This window comes from Fringilla coelebs (assembly GCF_963513975.1).
Source record: "Fringilla coelebs genome assembly, chromosome: 7".
Taxonomy (NCBI): Eukaryota; Metazoa; Chordata; class Aves; order Passeriformes; family Fringillidae; genus Fringilla; species Fringilla coelebs.
The window spans coordinates 30,202,418-30,212,043 of record NC_140035.1 but is presented as its reverse complement, the minus strand read 5'-3'; the positions used below and the strand labels follow the sequence as shown (position 1 = coordinate 30,212,043).

At 46.4% G+C, this 9,626-nt stretch overlaps 1 protein-coding gene across 3 annotated transcripts; it reads left to right on the top strand.

Moving 5' to 3' along the window:
- The first annotated feature begins 347 nt into the window (after nt 1-347).
- On the top strand, nt 348-8,651 carry NABP1 (nucleic acid binding protein 1). 3 transcript variants are annotated; one of them, XM_084209088.1, is made up of 7 exons: nt 348-659; nt 766-904; nt 3,886-3,957; nt 5,336-5,408; nt 5,679-5,745; nt 6,555-6,626; nt 7,562-8,651. In XM_084209088.1, the coding sequence occupies exons 1-7, from the start codon at nt 569-571 to the stop codon at nt 7,567-7,569; spliced, it is 522 nt and encodes a 173-aa protein (XP_084065214.1). In that variant the 5' UTR covers nt 348-568; the 3' UTR covers nt 7,570-8,651. The 3 variants fall into 3 exon arrangements, with proteins under 3 accessions (XP_084065214.1, XP_084065213.1, XP_084065212.1); XM_084209087.1 differs by having other exon boundaries at nt 5,685-5,745; nt 6,555-8,651; XM_084209086.1 differs by having other exon boundaries at nt 6,555-8,651.
- Nucleotides 8,652-9,626: the final 975 nt, after the last annotated feature.

The following is a 9,626-nucleotide window of genomic DNA, read 5'->3' as shown; positions in this document are numbered from 1 at the left end:
TCGGGGCGCGGCGGGGCTGTAGCCCGGAGGGAAGTCAGTCGGTGGGCGAGGGGCTGAGGGGAGGCCGAAGGGTTGAGGGGAGGCAGGGCGAGCTGACGGAGCACACCCGGCTCGGCAGCCCAGGCTCGGCAGCGGCAGCGCCCCGAGAAGGAGAAGATGGCGGCAGCAGCGCTGGCCAATCAGCGCGCGGCGCCGGCTCGCGCCCGCCCGTTACCCAGTCCCGGCGCTCCGCGTGCCCCGGACGGTTCCATTCACCGCAATCGCCCCCTCCCGGAGCTCGCGTTGGTGGCGCCCGGCCGGTATAAAGCGGAGCGCGGCGCACGTGGGCTCCTCAGTGCCGGCGGGAGAGGGAGGCGGGGTGGTCGCTGTGCTGGTGGTGTCGGTGTGGAGAGGGAGCGGTGGGGGTCGGGCGTGCCGCACAGTAACCGCACAGCCCCTCGGTGCTCGTGTCCCCGTCCCCTGTGAGGGTCGCCGGTGCCCCCCTGCCCGGCCCCGCGCTGCTCCCGCTCCCCCGCGGGATGCGGGCTCGGCCCGCCCCGCTAGCCCTCACCCTCGCGCCGGCCGCAGCATGAGCGCGGCGAGCGACACGTATTTCCTTATAAAAGACATAAAACCCGGACTGAAAAACTTAAATGTCATCTTTATTGTGCTGGAGATCGGTAAGTGGCGCCCGGCACGCCCCACCCCCGGGCCGCCCACGCGTGTCACGGCGGGCGGGGGGGCCGGCGGCGCCGTGCCCCCCCTGAGCCGCGCTTCTCCCCGCAGGGCGAGTCACCAAGACCAAGGACGGGCACGAGGTGAGGTCCTGCAAGGTGGCGGACAAGACGGGCAGCATCACCATCTGCGTGTGGGACGAGATCGGCGGCCTCATCCAGCCGGGGGACATCATCCGCCTGACCAAAGGGTGCGTACGGGGCCGGGCCGCGCTGCCCTTTGTCACCCGCGGGGCCCCTCCAGGGCCACGGGGGACACGGCCGCCGCCTCCGACCCGCTCCCTGTAACCGAGCCAGCGCCCTAAGGTCACTTGCCAAATTAAACCCACTTTTCCCAGGCTGGAACATGACTAGTGTGAGCGTGCCGGCTAGGAGGGGCTTGGGTTTGTAATAAGGAGGTGGTGGTGAAGAGATTTTTGTTGACTTTAAAAAGCTCCCGAGGAAAATACTTCTGGGGCAGGGGGGAGTGCAACAGTCAGTTCTGGCCTGTAAATCAAGCAGGGGAAGTCCAAAGCATGTTCTTATTTTCACAGCTATTTCTTTACTCTGGCAGTCAGCTCCTTAATGAAAGGTGAGGATGATTACATATCACGCAGAAAAGTTGCTTTTCATTGGAATGACGTAACAAAAGTGACAGGCAGAGGAGAACCTTTTCAGTTTCACTATAAAAATTCATTCTAGGGCTACACTGTAGAATGTGTAATTTGTTTGGCTGCAAATAGTTCCTCAGAGGTCGTTTAATTAAAAAAAGAAACAAACCCAACCCCCAAACTTAATGTGAGAATGCTAGAGTAAATCTGAAAATCCTTTTGCTGTGTCACTTAAATTGTCACTAGCAAAGTCATAGTAAATTTTCATTTGAGTTCTTCATACCAGTTAGGTTGCACTTTTAGAAATCCATTACACTGATCCTTTGGCCTACGGCACTCTGGGATCTGCAGTGTGTGCAAGGTCCTGTTAATTTTGTTTTTATGAAAAAGTAGGTGAAAGGCAACTCGGGCTGTGAACTGAGCTGCTCTTAAGTTGTTTGAGCGTAATTCTCAGTTCTGGACTGAAATTGCATGACCCTTGCCACCAAAACTACAGCTGCTTCCTCCTATGCAAATGTCCTTTTACACGAAATGGGCTGACTCCTCAGCAGAGGTGGTTCTGGGCAAGGCTGCTTGCGTGGAGAGCACGTGGAGCTCAGGGATGGGTGGAACTAAACCAGAGCTCTGGGCCAGCACAAAGCCCCGTGTGTAGATGACATTGAAACAAATTAAGAGCCATGCTGTTCAGCTGCATTACTGTACTCCCTTCTGTGAGTGGCTTACTGTAACTGCTCTGGTGTTTCTGTGCAACGAGTCATGGCATCCTTTAATCTAAAAAACTGAGCTTGGCTTGTCTGTATTACATTTATGAGCTGACATCACTGTTTCTGGTGGTTGGCAAAGTCATGCCTTCATTTACATGAATTGCATGCTCCCTTAGGACTGAGGAGGGAGTGAAATGGCAAAAGCTAAGTCCATTCTGGTTTGGCTCTCATCTTCAGAAAACTGGCCTCACGCTGGCATGCAGGGTTCTCCAAATGCAATTTTATATTTAAACAGAATTGACTGTGTGGTGTTGCCCTTGCAAGGCAGGTAAATTTCAGCTCTGTAGGCAAATCTGGCCTCATAGGGCAGGATGCCCTCTGATACAAGCAGAAAAGCTTCCACAGGCACCACGAGTAAGCATGCCTTTTTTTGCCCCTTGCTGAATTTCAGATGCATTCCTCTGCAAAAGCAGACACTGTTGCTTACTTTTGTCACCGGCTGATGAACCTATTTACAAGAAACTGTTGCACTTAATATTTCTGAATTTGAAATTAGTGCTGGAGTTTAGTGCTTTACGGCCGACTCTTTTTAAAATAAAACCCAATGCTTGCATATGTGGAATAACTTTGTGCTGGAGGTTGTTAGTCATGTGGTTTGCTGGGTCTTTTCCCAGTAAATGTATGTTTGACTTACATTTATTGTTTGGTAGCTCTTTTCCTTTGTTTTCTGCCACAAGACTGCCTGACTAGCTGGTTATTAAAGGTTAAGCAGTGAGGGAATCTTTAAAGTGAATCTATGAAGTGAAGAACACTAATCCTTGTTCTGGATGGAAAGCTCCCAAGGTAGTATCTGCAGTTACAGTGCCAGTGCTTTCCTGCTGAAGTACAGAGAAGGTTATCACTGCACTGGCACTGCTGTCCTCTCCTGCCAGCCTGACTCCTCCCTGGTGCCTCTTCAGGGCCCTGCGTGTGGCCGGATGTCTCCCAGTCTCAGCAGATAAGGCAAAGGGCAAGAGGAAGGTTTGTTATCTCTGTTCCAGAGATACACCCGGAGTGTAAGGAAGTGGTGACTTGTCCAGACTGGTGACTCCTCTGAGTGCACTTGCTGAGGCTCCCTGTTCCTGTGCTAGAAGACACGTATATTCTTTTTAACTCCCTTGCACTGTGCCTCTGTTTCTGGTCTGTGTTTTCCTCATTTTCTACACATACATGATGCCCCTCACTGAAGGGAACAATTACACAGAAGGTTTTGTATGGCTCAGATTTCAGTGCTTGAAGTCAAGTGCCGCCACAAAGAATAGAGTGCACTCACCCTGTCTTTGTGAGGGAACATTCCTGCAATCAAAAACCTATTTCAGTGTGTTTCTATACATCGCTCAGAGTTTGATGGCCAAACTTCTTGTGCCTTTAAAAAACCCAGTCTGGTAAGGGCCTATATTAAGAATGGAAGCACTTTTGATCATGCACAGTCAGTAGCTGTTCTCTAGCAAGCAAAGGTGATTCTTCCTGGCTCCTGCTGAAAGCAGAACTGCGAGTTGTCACCAAATATAACACAGACACTGCTTTTGGCAAAATGCCTTTTCTCTGCAGGACAAGTCATAAGGGTTGCTCCAGTCAACAAAAGAGCATCCAATCTCAAAATAATTGGCTGCTTTCCTGGAATTGTCAAAGGAGTCTGCTGAGCTTCCGGTACCTTTTGCTAGAAGTAGTACATGGGGATCTATAAACAATTGGTGTTGGTGACTTTGGGGTCCCTGAGAATTTTTTGGTCCATGCTGGTGTGTAATACTTGTTAACTTTCTGGAAGAAAGTATCCTTTAACTTCCTCTGTCAGCTCATTCACTAAGAAGCTGCTTCACTTCTCCTTTCTCTGGCCAGGTACGCATCTCTGTGGAAAGGATGCCTGACACTTTACACAGGACGAGGAGGGGAGCTGCATAAAATTGGGGAGTAAGTATTGTGTGTTCATACCTCTCAGCAGAGTGCCATGGTAAGTATGAGACCTGGTAGCTCTTAGGAAATGGAATTCAGGGCAGCAAAAGTGTGTTCTCCGTTGGTTGTGGATGTAATGAGCTCTGACCCTGTCTGGACTTGTAGGTACTTTGAGGAAAATCAGCCTCCATCAATGGCACAGGCGTAGGAGGAGGAAATGTATAAATGACAATGTGCTTTGCTTACCTAGGCCTTAGCTTGATTAACCACTTCGTTTTGGTGAAATCCTTTTTTATGTGTGTCATCCTTGAGGGCCAGGCAGTGCAGAGAAGGAAGAGCAAGGTCACTGCAGTGAATCATATCCAAGCAGAAACAGGCCTCATTAAACCTGCTTTAAGCTGCCCGTGGACTGGGGCAGCAGCTCCTGCCCAAGAACAAACATGAGTGACATACTTGAGCAACAGAAAAAATACAGCCTTTTCTCACCAGAAGAGTACTTCCTCTGTTGCACAAAGTGCTGTGGGAAACCCTTCAGTCATCAGGGAAGTGGGGCTCTGGGGTTGCTACATATCCTCCTGTATGGGTCAGAAATGCCCGGTGTTCAGATTGATTTACACAAAAAAAAAAAACCAAAAAACTACAGATGATCTTGTACAAAATCCATTACCTCAGAAGTGTTACCCAGCTGACTTACTCTCCAGCAGGCTGGAGCAATGAGGGTCTTTATCTGAGTTGTACCTCCCAGCAGCAGGTGGGAGCTCCACTTGTGTTTAACCATTCTAAGCAGTGTAATGATCCAGATCTTTCTTCCTCTCTGCCATAATTTCCATGTCGTGAGTTGATGGGCCTATTCTGCCATAGTCCCCTTGAGTGGAAAAGGATGAGAGCATCCTTTTCATTCCAATTTCATTGCCAGTTTTGGGCTGCTCTGTGCTATTATTGTTAATGGGGCACTGCATAGTATGGGCGTGTGTGGGAGTGAGTTTTCTCTAGAGGTGTAATGCAGTCCCTGTCTGGGAGCAGGCTGGGTGACTCAGTGCCTCAAGTGACCTTGTGAGTGGGTGCTGGACAAGATTATGCAGCTGGAAGAGAGACAAAGGGAGCCCTTTCATCACCTTTTGTTTTATTTAGGCCAGTTTACCTCCTTGATTAAATGAGTGCTTGCTTCTGCTTGATTGAAATGCCCTCACCAGGAAGATGTGGCAGCCTCACCACAAGCCTACAAAGGGATCAAAGAGCCTTTTAATAGCTACAGATATTTTCTGAACAGTGGGGTCTGGATTAATTACTTCTAGGTGATGGGATGTCAAGAATATATGCTCTGTGAGTTGTGGAGTTGAGAACTCTGTTAAAAAAATGGCTTTAGAACTTCCTAATAATCCTAATTTCTTCCCAGGTTCTGCATGGTGTACTCAGAAGTGCCAAACTACAGCGAACCCAACTCAGAGCACATCGGGCAGAACAAACTGGTATGTTAAACTTGTCTGAGGCTTCTGGCTTAAAGTGCTCTTTGTTCTGAATATTTCACACTAGGTTGTGGTCAGATATGACTCTTCCTGAAAAAGGGACGCAGTGATATATAGCTAGAAATGAGCCAATAATTGAAGTAGCAGATAAATTCCACGTGGAGCCACTGTAAGAACACAGGGGGGAAAAAACCAGCCCCTTTCTGTAAAACTGTGAGTTTTCTTTCTCTGATCAATGTCTTTTTTTTTTTTTTTTTTTACCTTTCTCTAAAGGCACAGGGTGAACAGAATAATATTTCTGCATCAAGTGGTATGGGTACTTGTACTTTTGGGCCACTGGGTAAGTTTTTTTCAGTTTGTAGAAGTGAAAAAATGAGAAACACGTAATGGGAATAGAAATTTATTTCAAGGGTTCTCCATTCTTGGGATAAAAAAGTGTACTAGCCTCTAAAAAGTCATTCAAACTGAGGCCAGAACCTCAAGCATGTAAGCGTGAACATCTCCTGAAGATGTTTTTTAGGATGTCTTCTGTAGAAGAGAGGAGAAGATCAGAATATTTGGGGTGCCTATATCACATAAGAGGTCTTGACTAATCTTAAATTGTTGTGATGCTTTTGAAAAGTTTTTGCAGCACTTGAAATTCTGCTTTTTTAAACTTCCTGAGGCATTGGTATTAAAAATTACTTCAGTCTTGCTAGATACCATGGCTTTCCTGCCTGGTTAGCTCACAAAAACAGATGTGGTGATAATCTGAATTCCAATATTTGACTTATCCAGATAGTTTTGTGCTGTATTTTAACACAGAATCTTAAATATGAAAATGCTTCAAGGCTTTGAGCAGGTGTAAACTGAGAGGGGACCTTAGTTCTGGGCTGCCTTACACAATGCCCATACTCAGTAGCTGGTGTTATACAGCTGTTATTGTGACCCTTCTTGCTTTAGCTGAGACAGGGATGGAGGGAAAGTAGTTTGGGAGGGCAAAGGTAAGCTGTGATTTGGGGTCTTACAGTGCCAGAGAGAGGCTTTTCCTTCTGGTCTTCAGGGTTTGGTGTTTACTGCAAACTCCATGTATTCCCTGTTGGTTGAGTGATGTAAGGAATCTGATTTCAACCCATGGAGCTCGTGATAATGTTTTTTCTGTCTTTTTAGGAAATGGTTTACAAACTGGACCCGAAGCAAGTGGATTTCCATTCACGTATAACCACGGCCACATTTATGCAGGTAGTGGGAGAGGCAATGGACGAGGACCTGTAAATCCAGCACCAGCTAATAGTGTTCAGCCTCTTCCCCCTGCCGTCAGTAACGGGAGGGACCCACGCAGGGCCTTTAAAAGATGACTATGCCAAATGTGGTTGTACAGCTTGCTTAAACTCCACACTCTACTTGAACACTTACTGCACTTTTATTTATAGTTAACTGTGAACCAGTTTGTCCTTTGGTTTGTTTTTTTTTTTTTTTTTTTTTACCTTTTGGTGTATGGAGCAAACTTGATGTGATCTGTTTCTTGTTTTGCATCAGGGAAGCACAGTGAGTCTTCCCCATACATAAAGGGGGTAGGGGGAGAAGGTGGATACGAGGAAGTAAGGGTCACAGGTGAAAATGTCTCAATTAAAACTCAGTGCCCTTTGCTGAACAGAAGAAAATTTCAGTTACATACATGTATTTCTGTTGGTCAGCCATGTAGCCTTAATAGGTCTACTCTGTCCTGTGCAAGCATGTGTTGACTTCTGTTAGGGATAATGGGAGCTCTTCGTATGGGGAGAGAAATGAAGGGAAGAGCAAAAGTGCTGTGGTGAGCTGGGTGTCCTGGGAATGAATATGGCTTGTGAAGCAATAAGTGTAAGGAAATGGTGGTGCCAGACCTAGTGGTGTCTCTGGAATCAGGGAATGGATAGCTCAGATCAAAGTTGAAGATGTGGTGAGTGTTGTGAACCTTGATTCTGATTCCAGAAAGGTGTACACTACTTGAAAAGTTCTCTCTGAACACCATTATCACTGTCAAGGAAAGTGACACTGATTTTTGCTTTGGATAGAAGCTTGGATATTCGTTCTTGCTTTGCATGAGATAGCAAATAGGAGGATCTAAATTCAGACAGTGTTGGGGAATATGCTTTTTGTAGCCTGTCCTTGTGTAAAAGCCCAAGGTTACTTTGCAGGAGCCTGAATTTCCAGGAGTGGACTGTTCTCAAATGCTGCATTACCCATCTCTTCAATGAGTCTGCCTACTCCTTCCTTCATTCACTTTTCCAAATAAATTATGTATTAGATGAAGCTGTATATGTGGATTGCAGAGGTACTGGCCAAGCCCACAGCGGCACTTGTGATGCTGTTAAGCTTTCCTTCCTCTGTTTTAGATGAAACATGAATTATCCCTTGAAGAGCCCTCTCCATATCCTGGGGGGCAAATAGCTGGTTTTATTTCTGAGATCACAAATGCCTTGACTCTAGATGAGAGTCCAGTGCCATATTTCAGATCAGGTTCAAAAGCAACTCGGAAACTGAGGTGTCATACTGGATTCATCTGTTTAACTCTTCTTAACTGACCTCTCAAATAAAAAAAAATTGCACTAACCACATCGAAAACAAATCTAACTTTCTTTCTGTCAAGCCATAAAGACTTCATGACAAAAGGCTATTTCTGAATTGTGAGTTGTCTCTTGTGGTCATTCATATTCTTTGAGTCTGCCGATGTGTTACTAATGTTTACAAGTTGTTTACATTTGATACTTTTTGCTTTTGGTACTCTATCATGATCTGTTGAAAATTGCTTCTAATTGGTGCAAGTTCCCTGTTTGGTGTGAAACAAACTGAAGTTTGTTTGAAATGCAAGCATCAGCAGCAACAAAGTGCTGAAGGGAGGTTAAGAAAGACCTGTGTGCCCCAGACACCTGAGGGCTGTTTGTCTCTACTCTGGTGAAGTGCTTTCCTGGTACTTCCAGGTGGAACTAGTGAAACTTGTTTTGGACACAAGAGGGTGGCATGCCTCAGGAGATCCCCTCTGCATTCTGCTGTGGAAGAACACTGGCCATTGGTGAAGCAGAAAGCAGGCATTTCTGGGGAAATGGTGTAAGGAGGAAATGTGTAACTCAGGGACTTAAAATGGCTTACTTGTTTAAATAAATGTGATGTATAGTCAAGATGCATGGACAGCCTTCTTCTGCAGTGTTGCCCTAAGACATATGATGTGCTTGTGAGAAGGAAGCCCAGAGGACTTCTAAACCCAGGAAGTATCTGTGACATCTTCCAGAGGTACAAAAGATGTAAGTATGGTGTGAGAGCCATGCTGCCCAGTCAGTCGTAGCTGTCAAGTTAGCATTGGAGTATCTCCAGTGTGGACAACAAATCCTGGTGGTCTTCTCTGCGGCATAAAGAGGTTAAAATCAAGGGCAGCCCTGTGTTAGTGTGTGCTGAGGTGCCTGATGTTTGTAGCTCTATGCATCTGAGCTTTTATTAAGCTAATAAACAGAATACTTGTTCACAAATTCCAAGTAAAAAGTGATATGATTAATGCTAATAAGAGGCACAAGAGTAAAACCCTGCAGTCAAGTGGATGATTGATGTGCAGTCAAGAGGAAAAAAGCAAGAGTCTGGCCTTCATATTCTCAAGGTTAGTAGCATTCCTGCTTTCCTGTTTCTTACATGAAACTATTGCAGTTTATTAATAAATTTTTACTTCTTTGCAGGGGAAATCTGTGCCCTGAACTGGACATGGAGTTAAATACAATTTTTCAAGGTCCTCTGATCTTCCACTGAACCTGTGACAAAGTTGTTTCCCTCGGAGGTATCAGTGTCAAGATAGTGAGCTCTCAGCTTGCAGAGGAATGTGGGAGCCTTGCACCTGTTGGGATCATACCACCTCGGTTCACAGAGACACAGACACACACATCTCTGTGCAAACAAGCAGTTGTGAATTACTGTGACATGCTAAGGCAGGTCCTCGGTGCTCAGATGAGGTCAGGGAGTTTCTTTACAGATAATCTTCCTGTTAACGGTTAGGCTACACTTAGGGTACTCTCATTCTGGATAATACAGATTCCCAAAGGCAAAAAGAACTGGAAGGTGTTCATGTACCCAGACACAAACTGCACAGAGCTGAAGTGCTGCTGAGTAGTCCCCGTTCACTTGAATCACAAGATGCCCTGTTCTCATCACCTGACAACAGCTCCCCCTCTCCTGCCTGCCCCAGCACAAGGACTGATGGCAGAGTGGAAAGAGTTCTGC

What these genes read in the sequence shown, in the direction of transcription:
- NABP1 (XM_084209086.1), top strand. Translation starts at nt 569, where the DNA reads ATGAGCGCGGCGAGCGACACGTATTTCCTTATAAAAGACATAAAACCC. An exon ending in CTTTATTGTGCTGGAGATCG is followed by an intron (nt 660 to 765) that starts GTAAGTGGCGCC and finishes TTCTCCCCGCAG; the next exon opens with GGCGAGTCACCAAGACCAAG. An exon ending in ATCATCCGCCTGACCAAAGG is followed by an intron (nt 905 to 3,885) that starts GTGCGTACGGGG and finishes TTCTCTGGCCAG; the next exon opens with GTACGCATCTCTGTGGAAAG.